A 24,559-nucleotide genomic window follows, 5' to 3' on the forward strand; every position below is an offset into this window, starting at 1 on the left:
ATGCCCTTTATCCTATAACATCATCAGAACTAAAACTTCTGATGTCCACAGCCTTTGACTGGCACATGGAATAAACAGAAGTTCACAGAAGACCACCTTGTCAGTTCTGCTGTTTAATATAGTGCCTCTGTGCTGACTGCATGAGATAGGAGAAGATTTAATTAGGATAGGAATTAGGAGATGAATCATAACCACAGTAAGAAGTAGAGAGTCATAACTGGGAAGTCAAAAAAAAAATAACAAAAGGCACAATATGTATAACAAGACAACATAGTGAAATACAGAGGGAAGGAATCCATATAACTTAGTTGGTCTCGATACTGTCTTGTAGACCTTCCCTTTCACTCTTGCTGGTACCCCTCTGTCACAAGTCACTCCTGGCACTCTTCTTCACCAACTCCAGACTGCCTGCACTCTCTTCTTCATGTTTTTCCACTGTCCCCATTACTCTGTACTGTTGATCCCAAGTATTTAAACTCATCCACTTTTGCAAACTCTATCCCCTGCATTCTCACCATTTCTACTATTTACACACATATCTTCTGTCTTGACCGTATTGACCTTCATTACTCACCTCTCTAGGGAATATTTCCACTTCTCCAGTGTCTCCTCAAATTGCTCCCTGCTCTTGCTACAGATCATATTGTCATTCTCAAAAATCAAAGTCCTTGGGGACTCCTGTCAGATCTCCTCTGTCAACCTTTTCGTCACCACTGCAAATAAGAAAGGGCTCAGATCCAATCCCTGATGTAATTCAACCCCCATCTAGAACGAATCTGTCACTCATACTGCAGACCTCACCACTGTCTCACTTCCTTCATAAACATCCTGTACCACTCTTACATACTTCTCTGCCACTCCCGACTTCCTCATACAATACCATAGCTCCTCTCTAGGCACCCTGTCATATACTTTATCCAAGTCCACAAAGACACAATGAAACTTCTTCTGGCCTTTTCTGTACTTCTCCATCAACCCACACAGAGCAAACATTTAATCTGTAGTGCTCTTTCCTGGCATGAAACCATACTGCTGCTCGCTAATCATCACCTCCCTTCTTAAACTAGCTTCCACTACTTTTCCAGAACTTTGCGCTGTGGCTGACCAATTTTATTCCAGTGTAGTTACTACAGCTCTGCACATTACCTTTATTCTTAAATATCAGTACCAGTACACTTCTTTTTCAATCCTCAGGAATCCGCTCATTTTACAAGATTGTGATAAACAATCTTGTTAAAAACTCCACTGCCATCTTTCCTAAACACCTCCATGCTTCCACAGTTATGTCATCTGGACCAACAGCTTTCCCATTCTTTATTCTCTTCATTGCTGTCCTTACTTCCTCCTTGCTAATCTGTTGCACTTGCAGGTTCACTATCTCCACATCATCCAAACTTCTCGCTCTCGCTCTCTCTTCATTCATCAACCTCACACTGTATTCTTTCCATCTGTTCAACACATTCTCCTCACTCATGAGCATCTTTCCCACCTCAGTTGCTTTACCTAGCCAATCGGTACAGGTCCTTTTCTCCCTCCTTAATGTCCAACCTCTCATGCAACTCATTATATGCCTTATCTATTGCCTGCACCACCTGTCTCTTCATGTATATGCCTCATCTCCTTGTACTCCTGTCCTCATCTCTCTGATATTCCCACTTCTTCTTAGCCAAAGTCTTCCTCTGTATACTCTCCTGTACTTCCCTATTCCGCCACCAGGTTTCCTTGTCCAATTTCTTCTGTCCAGATGTCACACCAAGCACCCTTCTAGCTGTCTCCCTTAACACTTCTGCTCTAGCTGCCAAGCTGTGTGGTAACTCTTCACTACTACTCAGTGCCTGTCTTACCTCTTCCTTTAACTCCACCTTACAGTCATTCTTTTTCATCTACCACAATTTGATCCTTGTCTCTGCCCTCACTCTCCTTCTCCTTTTCTTGATCTCCAATGTCATCCTACTGACCACCATTCTATGCTGCCTAACTGTGCTTTCCCCTGCCACCACTTTGCAGTCTCCAATCTCTTTCAGACTGACTCTCCTGCACAGGACATAATCCACCTGTCTGAATCTTCCTCCACTTTTGTACGTCATCCAGTGTTCCTCACTCTTCTAAAATTAAGTATTTACCATAGCCATATCCTTCATTTTTGCAAAAACCACTATCATCTGACCTACTGCATCTCTCTCCTTGACACCATACCTACCCATCCCCTCCTCATCCCTTGTGTTCCCATCACCAACATGTCCACTGAAATCCACTCCTATCACCACTCTCTCTTTCTTGGGTACACATCATCCTCTTCATCGAACTCACTCAAGAAATCTTCATTCTCATCCATCACACACCCAACTTGCGGGGCATATGCACTAACAACATTCATCATCACGCCTTCAATTTACAGCTTCATATTTATCACTCCATCTGACACTCTTTTCACCACCAAAACACTCTTGACATACTGTTCCTTCAGGATAACTCTTACACCATTTCTCCTCCTATCCATACCATGGTAGATTAATTTGAAACCCCCTCCAATACACCTGGCCTTACTGTCCTTCCATGTACAAACCAGTGTGTTTCTTCGTGCCAGTTCTAAGCCCAGATAAAAGGAGAGGATTACATCAAGAAGGGCATCCAGAGTAAAATTTTGCCAGATCAATATGAGGACGACAATACAGACATCGAGGGACAAAATGTCAACTCTAAATCTCTAAACTGAAGTTTTCCAAAATGAAAGAGGAATTATAGTTTTAATATTTGATTTGAATCCATTCAAGGACAACTACGAAGTTCATGATGAAATCTTTATACCCTTAAACCTGGATATGTTAAGCGTCATAAACTTCTGGGTTGACCTTACCTTGTGAAGACATAGCAACTGTCAACAAATACCCCTCCAAATGGCGTTACTCAATAGAACAACAAAATGGCGTAGTTGGAGATTGTTGCTTATATTGAAGATCATCAACAACGTATCAAGCACAAAAATAGCATAACTATGAGATTCATTAACCAGCTCTAGACAATAGCAAATGATGTAGAAAATGTCAGCAGAAAATTAAAAAATGATCACATAACTGTTGTTGCATAATCCACATGTTCATTTTCTATTCATTTACTCACTTAATGCTCACTTCTAGAAAATTCAGCACAAAACATAAACAAAATACATAATACAATGCATGTGAACAGAAGAATGGATTCTTGACCAATGAATGAGAGGGAGAGGCAGATCCTGAATGCACAGTATTATGAGAATGTGCCTTTTTGGTATATATTATGCTGACGTTTTGGAAAGCATTAAAAGTATTTCAGCACAAAATGCATTTATTTTGCACATTCCGAGCATACAACTATATATATAACGTACATGCGGATTATGTGAAACTTGTTAAATGATATATTTGTTTTCTTTTTTCACAGACTTTTTCATGTTGTTTGCTGTTGTCCAAAGTGGGTGACTGTTGTTCATTTTGAATATTTGTTAGGTCTTTTGTCTATCAAAATATGACATCATTTTTTTTCTTGGCAGTCACTACTAACTTTATGAGATAACTACTTTCAAACTTTGAATCAATAATATTTTGCAAAATTTAAATGAATAATGACTGACAGAATATTTTGCACTGAGTAGCACATTCTCATCAAATTTTTTCTTACAGTCTACTCATTACCTTGAAAATACAAAATGGGAAGGAATAACAACTACTGTAAGTACTGTCTCTGAGGCTGAATCAAAAAGACAATAGTGCAATATAAGTAAAGGCTATTTTACATAATTGTTTTAATAAAAGAATTGTTCGAGTTTAACTTAATGTGACAATGGCCTTTCATATCTAAACATATTGACTTAGTCTATTAAACAAGACATATCCTACTGCAGTTTCTCTGCTTGTTTTATGTTACAGAAGCAGTGCAAGATGTTTCAATACAAGAGTATATCTGAGAATCATGACCTTACTACTAAACAAACATGCTAATTCAAAAGTTCTTTTTAGAAACAGAAGACATTGCCTCGGTATTTGCAAGTCTCTTTGTTTTAGGCTGAAGTGAAAACTCTTCACTTGTTAAAAAAAATGAGTAGAAAATGTTTTCTGAAAAGTAAGTGTTCTTAGTAATCATAGTTTGAGTTTTAATGTTGAATTTTTTTTGGATGTGGTAAGCATAATTTTATATGAAATTAAAAATCTTATGCCCATTTTTATATGTGATTTCTATGTAATAAATGATGTTTGCTTTTCGACTGCTGTCTTTTACACCTAATGTCCTACTCTCTTTAAAATAACCTTGCTGACAAACCAACTTCTTTCTATTGGCAATATACTGTAAATATGAATTGAACTGAAGTGAAGTGTTTTGCCACTTCAAGGAATGATTTTCACATTACATTCAGTGAGGTTAGTAGGAAAAGTTATTCACTGGCGAGTGGCATGGAATTAAATAACAATTTATAATATATTTTGTAAAAAGTTGCTAGCACTCACTGTGGCGTCCTCTCCAGCATAGTGACTGATGACTCGGGTGCCACCTGGATGCCTCTTAGACCACTCTGTGATATTATACACCTTCCTCTCAATGACTAACCATTTATCGGTTTTTAAATTGTGTTTCTGAATCTCTTCCCATGTGTATACCCCAAATGTTTTAGTACTGCATTCGCCACTTTGCTCCGTCTTCTCTCCACCTTTCCCCATTTCAGGTGCTGTAGCCTCACTCTTGTATGGACGTCTGAAGTACACCGAGTATTTTTCTTCTGGATCAGTAATTCGGACTGTGAATATAAAAAATATGTAACATACTTTTACTAAATTTTATAATACTAAAACCTATATTCAGCCCACATTTTAAAATATTTTTCTCCAACTCAAAATTAAGAGATGTATCATATAATTGTATTATCATAAATAGCAGCTCTAAGTGTTAAACATCCTGCATGGATATTCAACTAAATAAAACTGTTAAACGTAGAAATATGCATTGATCCACCATTTATTTTCAAACTTGATTTGTTCCATATAGATTGCATGGAAACCAATGTCTCCTGAACAGAAAACAGCAATTAGTGTACCAAAGCACTATTTTACCAGTATTATCATAAGAAAGAAATTGTGTTCTGTTGCCTACCAGTATTTAAAATAGCATTTAGAACAAGGTGTAGACAATTAAATATTTTTATTTTTAAATTAAGTTATACCTTTTAAATCATTCGCTATTTTCCTGAATCCACCTATTATATCATAGAGTGAAAGAAGCATAATTATTTTAAAGCACATCAACCATTAACAAAAAGTGTCATTATTTCTAATGGTTACAGGGTGGTCCAGATCTAATTATGCAATTATAAAAAGGCGAACACATTGCACCCGCTGTTCGACTGACAACCATCTCCCTGCTATTTTGGAATGCAGGGCAGGTGCGGCCGTCTATCGGCAACAAAAATAATTTTTTGTGAATTCTCTATGTAATAAACTTAATAAGTTACAGCATTATGAAAATTGCATAATTAGATCTGGCCACCCTATATTATGTTTTTACTTTCTCAGTACACAGCATAGGAGAAAATAATGAAATGAGACTAAACTTTGTATATTAATAGTTCTGATTTTACATACTTTAGGCATTCCAGGATATAATGTTACCTATTTTGTAGCTTGATAGTTGTCTACTGTATATGTCTGTTGTGCACATTAACTATTGAACAGATCAACTGACCCAAGATTGTAATTGGTGCCTTTGTTCATTCAGAAATTCTTTTATTGATTATGAACAAAATTAGTTCAGTCAAAAGGTCTGATGTTTTCAACCATTTCTAATCTATTGTCATAGCACATTTACTGTGATGAAAGGTTTTGCCCTTTGAGTTACTACAAGTTAATTTTTTTTAAAAACTAGGGGGCTTTGCCCCCTGCTCGCTTCGTTCTCCAACCCCTGTGTTTGGTTTTCCAAATATACACTTTAATTTTTTTTTTCTTTGAACTTCTGTAAAAACAATATTTGTAACCTTGCGAGTCCCGATATGCTGAATCATTTTAATGAGGTCAGTGGGACATGTGTTTAATGAATTTGTACCATAATTCAGGAAAGGTTTCTTTGTTTTTCAGCACAGACAAAACGATCTACATCATCAGCAGTTAATAATTTTTTTACAAAGTAACCAATAAATGCATGTGCACTAAACTCCGTTTTTGAAATTCTCAAGATTCTTTATTTGTCACATGCGTAGTTATACAGGACAAAACGCAGTGAAATGCAACATGATCCGCTTATCAAAAACTGTGCGAAGTTACAAGAATATCAGTTAGATTAACAAAAAGTCATAGACTGAAAGATAACAGTATAGTAGAACATAATAAATAAGTAAAATTATGTGAATAAAGTAGAAGTAAGTGTTAAGGTGCAACAGTGCAGTGATTATTGTCCAAAACCAAAGTTAGACTGGTGTATAATTAAATGAGGCAGTTTGTTTGCGCTACTGCGATCTTTACTTTCTTTTTTTATATTTTCTAATTTTCCCACTTTCATATCCTTTAACTTTCTCCACATGTGTATAGCGCCGAGGTTTTTTTTTTTTGTTTTGTTTTGTTATTTTTTTTTGTTTTGTTTTGTTATTTTTTTGAGCCTTTCTAATTTTACTGCTTTCATAATCTCTAACCTGTTCTGCATGTGTTTAGCGCCAACGTTTGTAATCATCTTTATGAAGTTCTACTTTGTCTTTTACTCTTTGTCTTTTAATTCTGAGCCGGATTGGACATGTTTTGTTTTCCAATTCCACTTGTTCCGGGCTGATAATTACTTTCCTTATTTTCTGAATTTGCACCTTGATTATTCTTTTTTTGCTCTTTTTTCTCTCCGACGCTTTTAAGTCTCATTTCTCCACGCTGCTTTCTTCTTCGCTTGGATGTTGACATTTCATTTATAACGTACTGTCCTTATGCGATTTATATGCGCTGAGAGCCCTGAATCTGCGTGTGCTCAAATCCTTTAGACGACTGAATGTTTTGCTGCCTCTTGGCTTATTAGGGCGTGTCTTGCAAGAATCTCGTGTCCCACATCATCACGAGACGGTCCTGGCACAAAGTCTCATGTTTAAGGTCCCCGGCGAGACGCTCTGTAGCCATGGGTCTCTTTTCTCCGCACTTTTCTTTCTTCTTCGTTTAGTCGTCGACATTTCATTTCTACCCTATTCATTTTATTTCTGTCCTATTCATTTCTACCATATTTACTTTATACACTTTATATGCACCGAGAGCGCTGGAGCTGTGTGTGCTGCGTGACTGCCTTTACACTAGTGATTTGTTTTTTATGCCCGTGGTCTTATTTGTTGATATTGCTTGTAAGTAGGGCGTGTCTTGCAAGAATCTCATTCTATGTTCCCGTGAGACGCACCGTGGCAAGTCTCTTTCGTCTTGCGGGTCTTTTAAATGTCTTCCGAGAAGATCACGTATCGTAGCCTTACTTTTGCTTTCCAGGACAGGATTTCTTTTTATAATAGAGAGATGTTTCAAATAAAATGTCTGAGAATAATAATGCCTGCAACTTTTGTTTGAAAATAGTTTATTTTATCTTTTTTTAAACTCTCATAAGTTATTCATAAATTAAAGGACCTGATATGTCCACTCAGCAATACCCCTAACATTCTTTACTGTCAGGGATTTAATAGATATTTATAAAATGTTTATCTCTGTCCAGTTAACACTGAAAATTGTTTTATTGATTATATAATAAAGATTAAGAAAGCTTTGAAAATGATAGTATATCATGACCAACAAATCACTGATGTGACGTTAAGGAGATTTGTTAAAACATCTGGAAACTGTATAATCCTGGGCCTGTCCTTGTGTTGAAGTTATCCAATTTTGCAACTCCATCATATCATTGACAAAGAATTAAAGATCAGCTATTAGGGTAACACAAAAATTCTGTTATTTCAATACATGTATGAAATTTATTTGAATCTAATAGTGAAAGATTACCTTATGACTGCAAACAGATTGGCTGTTTTCTAAATTCCCTAGCACCATTAACAGTTTAGCAGTAACATCAATTTTATAAACAGCTTATACATTACAGGGTAGTGGGAAGCTGATGTCTATGATGGCCACATTAAGCACAATGTGGGTACTAATGCCAGACAACATTAAAAACAAGCAATTTTAGAAACCCAAAGACAAATTTTAATAATGAGGCCAATGCAATGCAAGTCCTGTTGAATGTTGGACTTTTTAGAGGATGGCTTAGAGGAGTCAAACTTCTATGAGGGCTAAATCTGTGAGAGATGCCCAACTGATTCAGAAACTCAAGCTCAAGGTATCTGTACTGGAAGAGGAGTTGGCTCTCTTATGTTATAGTTGAGAATTGGTAGACAAGGCCCAGGTGTCCTTTACAGAGACAGTGTGTACTCCAAACATGGCACGTAAGGAGATTCTAGACCAGAGAGAAAGTACACCTCATGAGAAGGACTTAGGAGCATTAATGGACTTGACACCATCAACTTCCAGACAGTGTTCAGAAGCCATTAGGAAGGCTAATAGAGTATTAGTTTATATAGCATGATGTGTACAGCACAAGTCCAAGGAGGTTATGCTCAAGTTTTATAATTCACTGACGAGGCCTCATCTGGAGTACTGTGAACAGTTTTGGTCTATATTAGGTTATAAAAAAGACCTAGCAATGCTAGAAAAATCTCCTGGGAAACAAGGGATGAATTATGAGGAAAGATTAAAAGAGCAGGGCCTTTACAGTTTAAGCAAAAGAAGATTAAGAGGAGACATGATTTACGTGTTTAAAAGTATGAAGGGAATGAGTATAGTTGATCAAGAGTGTTATTTTAAAATGACTTCAATAAGAACTTTTGGACACAGTTGGAAACATGATAAGAGTAAATTTTGCACAAACATTAGGAAGTTTTTCTTTACACTGAGAACCATAGCCACATGGAATAGGCTACCAAGTAGTGAAGTAGGCAGTAGGACTTTAGGGACTTTCAAAACTAGGCCTGATGTTATTTTGGAAGAATTAAGTGGATAGGAACAGCAAGCTGTGTTAGGCTGAATGGCCTGTTCTTTATCTAGATTGTTCTGATGATTCTAACACCAGTTCATCACAGGGCACATTAACAGATGTGACCAATCTAGAGCTAACATTTAAACTGAAAGTTTTAGAATTGACATACACAGGAAGAATAATCACAGGCAATGGCTGGGCTAATGTCACACCTCAGGACTGAGCAGCTATGTGGTAAAAAAAAACAAAAAACTATCCAATATGTCATTTAGTATTGGCTTTATCATTTGTTAGAAAATACATGTATGCAAAACAATGCCCTTCTAAACAGAATCATGAAGAATAGGTTAATTGCTTCAAAAAAATTTTGCCTCACATTGATGCATTGTAAGTTTTTTTTTTTTTTTCAGACAGCTCTTCTAGAGAACTCAATTATGCAAGTTAAAATTCTCCATGAACGGTCAGTGAAACCTTTAGTTTTTCTTAATAAATAATCTTTAATGGTAATGTTTACTTTGATGGTAGTTTGTGTAAAAATACATGCGGCAGTGCTTTCTTAAAAGGCACCAAGTATCAAATAGATAAACTTCTATTTGATTTTGGTAACTACTGGAAATTGCTGTTAGCTGTGCTAGACTACGACATCTAGTGATAAAATGACATCCTGTAAAAACACTCGAAGCAGCTGCACTTTAATTTACCTTCTTCCATGCCATCTCTGCCTATATAATTTTACACGAATCGTGCGCCATTACCGATAACTATACATGTAAAACACACTAGAAAGTTCTACAATATCACACCTTCCAGTTTACTACATCATATGGCGTAAAGATAAACATTGCATCCCCGTGTCCAGCTGTCTAATCGTTTATCGTTTCGCCAGCAGAACCTACTGAGGTTAATACTTGTTATTAAAGCAATCATAACAATAAAAATGTTTTTAATACAAATCGCGTGTAACAAAAAATAACATTTAAGAGCTAAACATGCGCTATGTTGAGAATTTATGTTTTAAAATTGCTAAAAATACCGATATTATTTACATGCATTAGCTCAAGTGCCAACGTATATTATAGGCTTATTCTGTTATATTGTCTGCATTGTTTAGAGATCGGTAAGCCATAAGCTGACAATGTACAGTAAATAAATAGTGACAATCGTTTATTGATCAGAGATGGAAATATTCTTTAGTTATACTAACTAAACAGTAAAAGGCACTGTCCTTTTATTCTCTAAACGCAACGTCAGTATCAACCAGCATCAGTCAGTACCAATTTTCTAATTAGGATACGCTCATATTTTGTATTTCATTTTCCTCGTTATTTAATACAGTACAAACACAATAATCAGGGATGGAAAAAAATTACTATACGAAATTATGGTTTAAATTTAAAATTCTGTTCATATAAATAATGCACGTTGACGTATTGGTGTATGCTTCATTAACATGTCAAGCTGTACTAAGTATACTAAATCAAGAAACTAAATATTGGGAAAATACAAACTCATTGGTGACTAAGTACTTTATTCCAGTTATGCCGTAAACAAAATAAAGTAAGCTCCTGCGTGGCTTTTTTTAATTTAGTCTAATTTTATTTTGCAATAGGGAATTCTTGCTCTGCTAGTTTAATATGTTTCACACCCATCACTTATCTTCCTCCTACCTCTGGAAAGCCTCTGCTGAGAATCCCGACGCCTACCGCTGCAGTGCGCTCTGTACAGAAGAACTTCGCAGCCTTTATATCACCTGTCACCTTCTTTGTCATTTATTTATTTTCTGTTTCCGTCGAACTATCAGTCGACAAAGGCAGTGTGGAAGATTTGGGTTTCCCACGGCAACATAAATTAAGCCAACCATTGCACCGCCCCAAATCCCTCAACAAAGCCATCCAAACATTAAATGGTGAGGTTGTTGGAGTTTCTCCGCGATCAGCAGAGCTATCCTCCACCAATCGGGAAGCCCTCCTTTAGTACCGCATGTCGCGTATTGGTGCAACAAAGTCTTTCGAATCAAGTAGGAAGAGGGAGGACTTTGGGGGCTTTAGGGGGGGGTGGATGGGGCGGCAGTTGGATCAGAGTTATTATTGTAATCTCAGCGAGCGTTTAAATGGAAGAAGTGGGGTTACTGAACTCAGGCAGGCCAATTCTGCTCTTCATAGTTTCTCAAAAAGGTTGCTCACCCTCTCACTTTTGACTTTGTACTATGGGAAAGGACTTTTGACAACTCACCATGCATCACATTAGCTGATTTAACTCATTAGTATATCAAAATGTTTTCATATATTAGACAAATACAAATAAATGTGCTACATTTCAAGTATTACTACAGGCACAAATGTAATTTTAATGGAAAATAAAAATGTAGTAATATATAAGATTTGTATATTACTAGTAATAACTTGTACATAGATAGCATTTATACTTTAAAAATATAGCATTTGCTATCAGATATTATATAGTGTATATCAACAGTAATATATGCATTGTGCACAGTTATAGCTCTTTCTGTGTGTATATTCTAAAATACAGTATAACATTTAACACAAAACAAGTGTTTGGACAAGCTGATGGAGATGAAGTCTGGGGTTCTTTAGAGGAAAGTAATTGTAATAGGTGGTAACTTGACTGGGCATGTTGGAGCTAGACTTGATGGTGATGGGAGAGCCCATGGAAGCTTCAGCTTTTGCACCAGCAATGTTAATGGGGAGATCAAAATGGTGGTATGCACCACAATGTGTAAGAAGAAAAATAAGCTGGTGACTTATTGATCTGGTTGTGAAAAGATCACAAAGTACAATTTGTTGCCGTTGAAATTTGATCAGGATATGCAAAAACATGTGATGGTGATCTTTGGTGAAATTTCATCAGGACATGCAGAAAGATGTGATGTTGATATCTGAAGAAGGTTGCATATCACAACGTCACTTGGTATGTCAGAGATCTGTTAGTCAGTGACGTTTAGAAAAGTAACAGAAGGTACATACCAAGGCTGAAGGTCTTTAAAGTTGAAGGAGGAGAATGTAAGAGGTATAAGAGTAGAAAGTATAAACAAAGAAAAGAATGGTATTAGAATGTGGTTCATATCTAGCAGTCAAGGTTTTAGGGCAGGTAATGAAGGTGGTTGAGAGAGAGCTAGAAAAAAGAATCAGGGATCAAGTAAATGTTAGCAAAATCAAGTTTGGTATGATGTCTACTAAGCGAATAACAAATACAGCGCAAAAAAGTGAACCTAGCAAAGAAATGGAAAGTGCATTTACATTTGTCTGGTGAAAATGTCTCCAGCAGACCCCCGTGACCCTGTATTCGGATTCAGCGGGTTAGAGGATGGATGGTGAAAATGTTTAACATAATGACATGGAAGGCAGTGAGCTAGGCATTCAGTAAGCTAGCTGTGGATGAATGGTTAATGTCAGTGGCTATGTCAAAATTATGAACAGTGGCAGGGACATTAGATGGGGATAGTGAAGGTTTTAAAGTAAAAGTAAAGCTACACCAGGGATCAGTTCTGAGTCTGCTGCTTCTTGTGACAGTCATGGAGATGTTATCCAGAGAAGTGAATGAAGAATTGACAGGGGGCCTCTTGTATGCATATCATCTTGTTTTAATGGCTATGAGTGAAGCTGAACTACAGGAAAAGATCCTGAAATAAAAAGTTAAATTGGAAGTCAAACACTTCAAGGTAAATGCAGGAAAGACCAGGGTGACATTTGGAGGCATAAAGGCAGGGGGGCATAGAAGAAGTGCGTTCATGACTATGCGCCATGTGTAAAAGAAGTGCTGAGAGAAACTCAATCCAATGCATAGTGTATAGTTTACTGGAAGTGGGTGCATAAAACATATAGTGGTCTGAAGTTAAGTCTGCAAGTGGCAGGTGTGAGAACTGGAAAGGCCTGCAAAAGGGCTGCAGAATTTTGATGCAGCAAGAGTAAATTTCAATGTCAGCCATTAGGTTTTTTGAAAAAAATTGTGAAAGTTCTATTTCTTAGGTGACTTGTTGAGTGCAGACATAAATATTGCCACTGCAGAGATAGCCAGTTTAAGAGGTGCATTGAAGAAGATATATATGCTGTCACCACTTCTGACTTCTAATAGGATCTCCATGGGGTTGAAAGGTACAGTTTATGAAAGTTGTTTGAGATATGCTCTGTGTGAGTGAGACATGGTCAATGAAAGTGGAATATGAAGCTGGAAAGAACAGATACAAATGATCACAATGTCATGCAGGGTGTTAGGGGAATAACAAGAAGATGAATGCTGAGTTCAGAGAAAGATGCGTGGAAGCAACAGACATTGGACTGATGAAAAACTGACTAGAGTGACTTGGGTATGTGGAGGGAAAGACAGGATGACTGGGAGAAATTATGCCACCAGATGGGGGTAAAGGGGATGGGGAAAGAGGCCAAGAGGTAACCAAATTAGATATGGTTAGAGATGGTGTCTGATGATATGAAAATAATTGGCCACTGCAAAGAATATCTAAGACCATGAATAGTCAAGAAAAAAATTGGAGGGCACCCAAATAATCTAGGCAAACCAGAAAAATGTCCATCAAAGCAGATATGATGATTATTATTTGCTTTCAGTTAAAAGAGAAATTAAGGCTTGAAATTACATCTGAATGTCCTGTCTATAAGTTCAAAGCAAGTCCGGAACTAAAAAATAAAAATGAATTGATACTGCCCTGTCTGTGAGTGACAGTGTATGCATGAGAGGGTATAATTGGCTTTGCTGTTTCTGTAAATTCCTAATATTTCCTAATATTTTTGTCATACAATATTGGACCCAAAGAAATTTACCTTCAACTACTACATTTTCAAACTTACTGTTAAAGAGAACAAAATATTATGTGAGATTAATAAATTATAAGATGTCTAAGAATTTGAGAAATAATCACATTATATTGTATATCTGAAATATGTCCTGAACATTTACTGTATAGTTATCATTATCCATCTATCCATTATCCAACCTGCTATATCCTAACTACAGGGTTGCAAGGGTCTGCTGGAGCCAATCCCAGCCAACACAGGGCGCAAGACAGGAAACAAACCCTGGGCAGGGCGCCAGCCCACCGCAGGGTATAGTCATCATTATCCTCATCATAAATGATACTTAATCCCAACGTATGTTCAAAACATAGATTTTTCCCAATTCTTTCTGTCCATGTCTATTCCTTCATTTGTATGCTTTTTCAATTTTAAACAACCCAATAACATTTTCTTGATTTTGGCAGTCTCTTGAATTCCAACCAGCTCTTGAGAACCTTTCTACAGCTTCTGTCTCAGACATTTTTTCTTGCTATAAAAAGCAGGTCTTCAAAATCTTACCTTACATTTGTGAGATGAATTTACTAAATTTCCCCAAATAAATCCATGACCCCAATTCCAAAGACTAGTACCTGAACATTGCACAGCACTTTCTTATAAAACACATTTTCTCTCAAGCCAGGCCAATTTAAAAATATTGGTTACCCTAAAATGAGACTGTGATATGCTGTGGTTATTACCAGCATGGTGAAACAAATAAATAAAAAATACATGGAAGCATGTAGCATAGCTAAAAAACAAAGAACATTTGCCAGTATTTTGTGTAAAAGTAACACAAAGAAAAAAGAAAAGGTCAGGAGTTTTGTGCTTGTTATGTTCACCTCAAGATGTTATTTTAGTAAAGGTAAGTTTATCCCAATATTTTATGTAAGTTACATTTATAAGACTATTAGCATTGAGAAGTAATTTTATTTGACGTTTATCCTAGAAGCACTGGGTAAAATGCAGGAGTCAAAAATGGACCAATGGATCACAGGATACACTTACTCAGAAATGCACTTCCTTATACATCACCAATGTATAGTCAGCAACCAATTTAAACAGTACATCCATTGACTGTGCTAGCAGACTGGAGTTTCAGGATAGAACTGATACAAATACAGGAAGAACTAAGTGGATTTTGTTGTAATCCTTTACAGTATCTTACAATAACACTTAAGTAACCCTATGAGGCAACGGTGCTAATCACCATACAAACATACCACCCAGTTTTTAAAATTTATTTCACTGTTTGAAGCCATGTGTTGATGTTCTGTCAAAGTAATTTCTGAAGTGTAACCTAGTCTCTGTTTAAACATACAGTAGAAAGTTTTGCAGGATTAGTTATGCAGGCAATGTAAAAAAGGTGATAAATACTATATAACTCTTTACTCTAGATACTGTGTAACCCACTTCGATGTAAAATTTCCTATAAAATATATTAAATTAAACATACAATGTCACATTAAACATACTGTATGCAATACAATTAATGGTTTAAAATGTTCTTAAACTACATGGGTACAGTATTTACTTTTAGGCAGTGTTTTACTTGCCAATATCAATTAATTGTTTCAATGTGCCAGAATATTTAGTAAAAAACAATTGTCATAGAGTCCAAATAATAAAGTATTAAAGCACTTAATGTTTGTGAAAAAATAATATATGTAATATGAAATAGTATAGTTATTCTATTGGCATACTATATATATTATAGTATATCCGATGATATTGCTAAAATATCTGATCCAACACATTTCATTTTTCTCATATGTTATTCAAGAAATATAAATTATAACCCTTAACACTTGTCTAGATATAATGAACTGGTCTATATGTAAAAGAACAGTATCAGAAATTGTTTCCTGATATTTTAAATTTTATTAGGTTTAATGACTTTAGAGCCAATATATGCATATTAGTCAAATGCTGGTATTTAATATTGAGACACTGTATACTTGTATTTCAGTCTAATATTACTGATCATATCATTTTAATTGCTTACTGCACTATTTTTGCTGATACTAACAGTACAGTGGTCTATGATTCTAACTTTAGGCCTTTACAAAACAGAGTTGCAAAATTAAGCACAATATTACCCTGATGTAGCACTGAACACCAGGGACAAAATTAACAAAATTACATTTCTTGTTTTAAGTGTTAGTTATTTATTTTCCAGTTCCTCGCGTAGAATATATTTCATGATGCTTCCTCTCAGACAGGGTTCATATCATGCAGAACACCAGCGTTTACAGGTGATTTCCGATAGTAAATAAATGGTACTTGAGGAGCAAAATTACAGAATGGTTCAGATGTCTTTTCATTGCTCTCCTTCATGGCAAAGAAATATAGTGCAATGCATTTAACGATTCAATAGCAGACTTGCTGCCCAGACAGAGAAATGAGTAGCTTATTTTTACTTTAACAATCCACAGCTTTAGCTTTATAGGGCCTTGTCTTGAAAACTGCTTTCACATATATGTAATATTTGACAGTGAAATATTCTTATAAAAAAATGCAACCTGTACGCAATATTTTGTTGGCAACGGATTACCTGTTTTCGGTTTTGATATTTTACATTACTGAAGTTTAAATTATTTGAACACCATCTGAACTAATTACTGTGTTGTTTCATTAATAGCTTTATTTTTACTTTCTTTAAATTATTTATGCTAAATCGACAATAAAAGTAGACACACCTTTGTACATAAATACATAAACACACATACAAAGATAACGTATTGGGAGTCTCCTTAAAATCTGTGTCGATTTAAAATTTAAGACGTACATCGAAGTCTATAAAAAAATCCGTTTATATACTTAACCACACAAACCTCGCTCTCACTAGCTCCTTACCCGTTAACGCAGCTCACTCAAGTACCTGATGGGTGATTTGCTTGATTTTCCAAACTGCAAATTATTCATCACAATAAAACAAATGATCCTCTCCATTATTAATTGCCATAATATATTTCTGTATTATTAAAACTACAACAATAGTAATACTATTAAACACTGATTTGTTACAAATATACATTACTGAAACAGAATTAAGGCTTGCTTACCACTGCCCTCTCGAATGGAATGTGTCTGTCAGTCTTCCTTAATGCTGAACGGTTGTCTTTCATTCCCAGGACTGACCTAGTTTTAAAGAGAACGCCGTTTGAATTTCCTTTAATGAGGATTATTCTTAGAAGAGATAACACTAACCTATTTTCCCTCAGGGATTTGGCGTTCACCGTGTAATTAGTGACGCACAATTTTCTTAAAATATGTTGTTCCCTTAGACAATCGATATTTAGAAATATCTGAAGGTGATAAACTTGTGGGCGGATGTCGGTTTCCCATATAAACCACCATAAACTAAAGTAAAAATGGCCTGAAGGCGGGCGACTAACTGGGTGAATATCGGGATTTATTTGCTTATATATGAAGACAGCTATTATTCTTAGAGCTCTGGGTATTATATCGGGGTAATGCAAATAGTGCTCCTTTGCTTATTCCCCGTTCTCCATATTTTATTTGTAAAGCAGCCAGCTCTTCAAGACTTTTAATTAAAACGTTTTCTTTCTTTTTTCCTTTGCACATTCTCATGATGCTCGATGTACATCTTCTACATTTGTGGAGATGATACAGTTTATAAAGTTGTCTGAAATGATAAAGAAAACACAGGGTTAATTTTTTTTTTTTTTTTCAAAAGATGCAAAGCAGTATCAGGCCATATGAGAGTCAGCGAACTGCGCAGGTGTAATCGGCTCTCTTAAAGAGGCCGAACAAAACAGAGTGATGAGTGATTGGGATCTAAAACATAATGCAACGCTGTTAACTTCGTTCATAACGTTTTGCATTCATTAGTTTTGTGCAGGTGTCTGCTAGAAAACAAATTGGTTTAAAAGGAAACACATACCAAATTCTGAAATTTCACGAGTGATTATAATAGATTTATTGCATCACAACATTACATCTATTGGAGGCAATTCTTTGTGGGGAATTGTGTACCCCAGTAGCTAGTGATGATGTTGCTAAGTTACAGAATATACATTTGAATCCCGTGCTTGTTACTTTTTGAGTGGCGTTTGCATGCGCTACCTTTGTTTGTGTGTGTGATTTCTGTTTACGTAAAATTGCGTTTGCGATGAACTAGTGAGTCTCATTCGAGACTGGTTTCTTCCTTGTTAGGATTGCTGTCTTTTTAACCTTGTTTTGAACTAGGAGGGTTAAGAAAAACTTTTACCTTGGATTTACAAGTTTCCCAGACACATTGATAATGTTGCAATGAATCCCCACATTTGTTTGAATGAGTTTACACGTATGCTTTGTCCCTTTGTGCCATGAGATTGCCAGGTGTCCCAAACGTTTCAAGGCTTGCTTTGGGTTTTTTGTAGTAACCAGATAATGAAGTACTAGAAAACAGTGCAATGAATAAGCTAAAACACGCTGAGTTTATAGAAGGACACAGGAAATGTGTCAGCATTTCAGTTTCAGTGCAGGATGTCTCACTTTACCTGTAAATGCACTCATCAACCCATTATTGAATTAGGTTTAGGAATTTGATGGATGGATGCTCTACATATTGTTCTATGATTTGTATTAAAGAAAGGTATTTGAACTCCAGCAGCAAAATATCTTCAATAGAAACACTTTCTGTTCTTTTTCACTTATCATAGACTGAAGCACTTTTAATATTTGCTAATGATTTAGTGCTTAATATACTTTAAATTCAGACTCAAAAGGAACAGAACTTAGAGAAAAAAGATATGTAGTCATATATTGTATAAACCATTTGACAAAATGCAGCAGTTTACTCAGGAAATGTCGGACTGTATAGATACTAAAATGTCCTTGTTCCCTCTTAGAAGAATGAATGACAATTTGACAATAGGACTTCGGCCATAATTGGAAACAGCTGATAACTTTTACATGGTATGATGGCACAGTTTTAAGCCAGGAAAGGAAACAGAGAGCGTACTTTGGCAGAGTCACAACTTATGTGAAGTTTTCATGTTTTCTTTGTGGTCTCATTTTCTTGGTACAATGACTGTCCTGAAACAAAATGCATTTTAGGTTAACTGGCTACATTAACACTATTGCCCGTGTGTAACTTATGATGAGTTGCATCCTATCCAAGGCTGTTTTTCTACTGTATATTTTATTATGTCATTTAAGGATACCGTACTATTAGTTGTTTTTAAATTAATTGCATGCTTATTTATCCGGCAGAGAATACTGTACAAAGTAGTAAACGTTAAATGCTAAATAGGTACGTAAAGGACCTTTCAGGTTGATTTCAGATTAGATATCCTTATTAGTTTAGCAACACACTATTCTCAGAAAAAAACACATTAATGAAGGTGTGACTGGTGGGGTAATTCACTTGTTCTTCATAAAGTACCGCAATTTTAAAAACACTTTACTAAAACGTTTTCTGACAATGGTAAGCACAGAATGAGTTTTGATGTCAAGATCCTTTCCCGTTTCGGCTAGCTTTCTGGAGTCGTGTTTCTTTAAATGAAACTAGGTGTAATTGTAGGAGGAGTCCGGATAGAGGTTTTTAGAAGTGGGTTCCAGGGATTTGGATAGCTATTTCTTTCAAAACTGGGGCATTGTATCCCCGGCTTGGCGATATCTGGCAAGTGGCTGGTTCTCAGAAAGGTGAGCTGAGTGCGACCGACTTATTTTCCATTTAATTATATGGTTGTATGTGCGGGTTCAGTCTGCCTCGCGGTGGTGCTGAAACAGTCACTTTACAATACTGTACACCAGGGGAAATTGGCTTAAACAATAAAGGCTCGGGCACACGAGGTTGTGGACCTTAAAGATTAGGGTGGGAAATGTCTTAAATTCTGTGAAGTTCAAAAAACTGCGTAAACGGAACGATTTTGGTGTTTAACCAATAGGGAAGCTTGTTAACACACAATATATGCAAAACATTGCCATACCAAGCAAATGAAAACACATCTTAAAGGTGTATACTAAACAGAAAAAAAATTAAAAATGCAGAGTTTTAAAAAATATTTAAAAAAATAATTAAACAGTGAATAATTTAATATTTGCTAATCCAAATGGCCTTCGTTGATACACTTCCACACGCAAATACCACAGCATTAAAATTCAAGGCATGCAAAAAAAATTCCTATCGAATATATGTATAAAAATTCACATAATCGAAAAGATTACGTTGCTGAAAAACATACACAAAAGGCTACATCATGACTGAGAGCACTTGTGAAAATTAAGGGATTCCTCTCAAAGTAAACATTGTCAGAAGTTACTCTTAAAAACAATAATACAGTTACAGTATCAATGAACTAATTTAATAACCCTCAGTACACAACAATGAATACAGCAGCTATGAAGAGTGCAATAATTAAACAGACTGCCATTGTTTTCAAAAGTTGAGGTAAAGGCAGAAAAAAGCAGTATTGTTTTTAAATTACTAGGTGAAGAAGCTTAACTGAAAGATATGGAACAAAATTCTTGATGTTTGGAAATGAAAATATATACTTTTTTCTGTTGTGTGGTGTTGGGATTAACTTTGCTGAGGGAAGATCAGGCTTCTTACATACCTCCATACAGGCTTACATACAGGCTACCTTCTTATAGTGATTGTGACAGCAGTGAGGTGCAGTGAGGTTCATGGCTGGTGAGGCACTGACTTCTTCAGAGTCAGAATTACAAATATATGAACCAAAAGAATAGCTTATTCACTATTCAATGCACATTGATTACTGGTTATGTTTCATATCTCATCTTCTTTACACAGATACATAGGTAAGGTAAATATTTGGCTAAGAAAGAACATTACATTTATAGCAGCGAGAGAGAAGAGAGAGCGCATTTGCTCTGCACCCTCCATGTCTTCTAAATTTGCTGTTGCAATTCCACAATTAATACTCATTCAATACAAATGAAAGAATAGAGAGGTATACAAGATAAACAGATTTCAATTTTGACCTTAATTGAAATATTTCGTTGTTTTTAAAAGCTTTTAATTATGAAATTTTAATCAAATTTAATACAGACTGTTCAACGAAAGGTTAACAAGAAAAACAAAAGAATATTTTATTTAAGGTCAAAATTTAGCTTTTAAATATTGCATTTTTTTTTTCTTATTCTGGTCCCATTTTTTTTTATAAAATTGAAAACCTTTTATGGTCTAACTTTTATTTGTCAATGAAGTCCATGCACCTATCTTTCTCCACGAAAATCTCCATCTCTTTCTTGTCAAAGTCCTTTCCTTTAGTTTTATCTTAATTTTCCACTTTGGAAGTCAGTCGGAACAAAAAAATAAAAAATAAATAAACAGTGGACCTGACTTTCTGATATTGCTGACATATTGATGCCCAGAGCATCTGCATAGAAGAGCAGCAGCAACAAGCACCTGTTGGGCTCACATCCGCCCCCTTTGGTGCAGCCTGGTACTGCCGGCCTCCCTTTGTGCCTATTACTGCGGTTTTATGTCTGATCAGCAACACTAAATATGTCACACATATTCATTAAATATATTAGAAAGTCAGGGTGTATAATAAGAGTGTCTGCAAACATTAGATTGGCGACATACTGAGAGAAAGCAGCAGGCACGCGCAAATTGCATGCATCAACCCCATGTGTGAGGGATAGCGCAGTCCAAGGTGAGGCTCATTGCCATTTCTCCCCTGTATTTGAACAGGAAATGCACAAATTCAGCAATTTTTAACTATAAAAATGATCAAAATAATTATTGGAATCATACAGAAAACAAATTTATAGCACATACTGTACCAGTGAACATATTTATTTCATATTATCATTATTAGTTGTTTTACTTTTCTTGATGACATGTGAGGTTTTGCTTCCCCTAGCTCCCCTGACTGCACGTCCCTGTATGACAGTAATAGTTGCAGACTCAATCATTAGGGCTGATTGAAACACAGGTTTGCTTCAGAGACAAAGAGTGTTGCACAGTGTGTTACCTACTAGGCACACAGGTCGGAGACTTCCCTTTAAGGGTAGATAGGCTTTTGGCCAGAGCAGGGATGGATCCATTTGTCATTTTTCATGTTGGAAAAAAAGCCATACATAAGGGTAGTCTGTCATTTCTGTGATCCACATTTCAAGAGTTAGTTGCCAGGCTAAGAATCAAAATTGACAAGGTAAGTGAGTCCAGGTAAGACTTGAGGAGATTACAAGGCTTGACAAGTGGATCAAATCTTGGTGAATGGTATTGGTTTATGGAGCATTGGAAAACCTTTTGAGACAGATGGGACTTGTTCTGCCATGACAGGTTACATCTGAACAGGAGTGGCACCAATGTGTTGGGGAGGCATATGAGTAAGTTACTCGAGGACTGTTTATACTAAGGAATGGGTGGGCAGGGAGTTTAGGACAGGCCAGTTTTAGAACGGTACAAGGGGAAACAAATAATAGTGTAAAAGTAAAAAAATATATAGAAATGTAAAGTCTAATCCAATGTTTAAATGCAGAAGTAAAAGAAGTAACACATAAAAATAGATTGCCTTAATAGAAGTATCACAAATAAAACAAGTGAGTTTGAGTTGAATGTAATGGAACATATTTATATATATATATATAATACATATATATTAAAGCAAGAACAGAAATCTGGCTAAATAACAAAGATGGGGATGGGTACAATACAGAGGAATACACATCAAGGAGGAGGTGAAGTGCATCAGGAATAGTAAAGGGGAATTAAAAAAATACAGAGTGTGAAATAGCGGATGAACTAAATTTGCATTTTTCTGAGGTCTTAACAAGTCAGAAGTAGATAACCTCCCTGCAGTAAAAGGTACTACTAAAAGTAGGTACTGAGTGATATAGAAATTGTAAAAGTAGAATTTTACAATTCTCTTAGAATTCTCTTAGAATCTCTTAAAATTCTCTCTGTCTTAGATTAAATGGGCTGAAATCAAACAACTCTTCAGAACCAGATAATATTTGCCCATGAGTTGTGAAAGAGTTTAAAGTACATATATAAATCCTGGACACATATTTTTAGGAATTCACTGTGCACTGGTGAAATTCCAAAGGACTGGAAAATGGCAAATAATATCCCATTATATGAAAAGAGTGACTGGGCACAGCCAAACAGCTATAAGCTAGTAAGCTTAACGTGCATCACGGGAAAATTAAAGGAAGTAATTATTTAAGATAAGATTGATCAACATGTGGCATGAGCAGGAATTTTACTGAACAGTCAGCATGGGTTCAGAAGAGAGGGGTCATGTTTTATTAACATGCTGGAATTCTATATATTGTAGCGACCTCTGCGTCAGGCTCAAAATGAGAAGAAATTTTAAAAAAATATAAGACGGACGTAGTAAAGTCTCACAAAAGTTTTACTTGAACAATCAAGAAAAAGAACACCGACTTCGTAACCCCAAACACAACCTTCATCACATAAAAATCACTTAAGTACTGTGCAGCTGGATAAGTACATATGAACCTAAGCGTTCAAAATTTTCAGAAACATCCATCCCTTGTGAATGCGTCTAGTCAATGGCTGGAGAGGGATCAGTAATTAAGAAGTCATCCAAACTGTAGCACAGCAGAATAAATCATTTATGTAAATAGAAATTTTAAAAGACTAAGCTTTTGTTTTTTCTGTATTCTTACACCATCTTCCAGTTAAGCAGTCCCAGTCACTGACACATTTAACATTTCTTTGCTCCTTTCCTGTCCTGTTAACCAAAGCAGGTGTTTGCTGTCACTTGTCATTGATCATCAACACTGAATTTCATTCAAGGCTTTACTGTCCATCCTGTCATACACATAACATAAGACATACATTTTTTCTAGATACATGTTCAATATTAATAATGGTAATATGCCAATAATGAGAAAAAACACAAAAATATTAATGAGAAGAGCCAGGGCATCAGGGTGGGGAGGTGTCTTGTCTCCCATTACTTGAGCTCATTTGCTGTCCCTCTGTCTATCAGCCAAGTCTATTGCAATTAAAACATTAGAACAATTTACGATAGATGAGAACAGGCCATTCAGCCCATTAAACCTCACATTACACTGGGACCAAATACAATGGAGAATACTGACAATGAATGCCTTCAGAAGTGGAATAAATCAACTTTATACTGAAGCATTCCATTGCTAAAAATAAAAATAAAAAAATAACATTTCAAACAATGAGTGTTGTTAATTAAAAAAAAACGAACCATAACTACTATATGCGTTGTTACTTTTTTGTTTATTCTCATCAAATATTATCTACACGGGCAATGAATATGGATAATTATGTTTACAATTATTAAAATTAACATAAAACACTGTCAAAAATATTTATAAACACTTTGAGAAGCATTGGCCTTTAGGAAATACCAATAAAGCTTGTGACCTGTCATTTAGGACAGAATACGTTGTTAACGGCATTCACTCTACTAAGATGATGTCACAAAAAAAAAAAAAATGCAGCACAGTCAACACAAACTCGCAGCACGCTTGATATTTGATCATATGATTAATTGTCAATATTATATAAATTAAGTAATTTTAAGAAGAGGGCAGGTTTGCTACAGTCATTTCAATAAACGCTCCCATTAAAATGTTTGCATATACAGCATATAAGACAGAATCTCATAGAAGCAGGATTCGTGAGTAGTGAAGAATAATACAAAGTACATGACACTGAGGAATTCTAATGCATAATAATGGGAACAAGGAAAAAGTCCATCTTTCTAAAATAAATGCTGTAAATGTAGGCACTTTAGTGTACTGTTTAATTTAAGAGGCATGTG

General features: G+C 35.8%; 2 protein-coding genes across 4 annotated transcripts in view; one reads left to right on the forward strand and one right to left on the reverse strand.

Moving 5' to 3' along the window:
* The window catches only part of fads2 (fatty acid desaturase 2), a 106,316-nt gene extending 88,874 nt beyond the window's left edge, over positions 1-17,442 (reverse strand). Inside the window, exons 1-2 of one of the 3 annotated variants that reach the window (XM_039764188.1) lie at positions 16,874-17,442; positions 4,482-4,768 (exon numbers count right to left, since the gene is read on the reverse strand). In XM_039764188.1, coding sequence (XP_039620122.1) covers positions 4,482-4,691 — 210 coding nt within the window. In that variant the 5' untranslated portion in view covers positions 4,692-4,768; positions 16,874-17,442. Of the gene's footprint in view, positions 1-4,481; positions 4,769-10,667; positions 10,889-16,873 lie in introns of those variants that run through there. The other 2 variants (XM_039764179.1, XM_039764192.1) reach the window with 2 other exon arrangements.
* A 1,905-nt stretch (positions 17,443-19,347) lies between these two features.
* The window catches only part of LOC120535962 (acyl-CoA (8-3)-desaturase-like), a 290,759-nt gene continuing 285,547 nt past the window's right edge, over positions 19,348-24,559 (forward strand). Inside the window, exon 1 of the mRNA XM_039764207.1 lies at positions 19,348-19,460. The gene's annotated coding sequence lies outside the window, so the exon portion shown is untranslated. The remainder of the gene's footprint in view (positions 19,461-24,559) is intronic.

This window comes from Polypterus senegalus, chromosome 1, assembly GCF_016835505.1.
Source record: "Polypterus senegalus isolate Bchr_013 chromosome 1, ASM1683550v1, whole genome shotgun sequence".
Lineage (NCBI taxonomy): Eukaryota > Metazoa > Chordata > Cladistia > Polypteriformes > Polypteridae > Polypterus > Polypterus senegalus.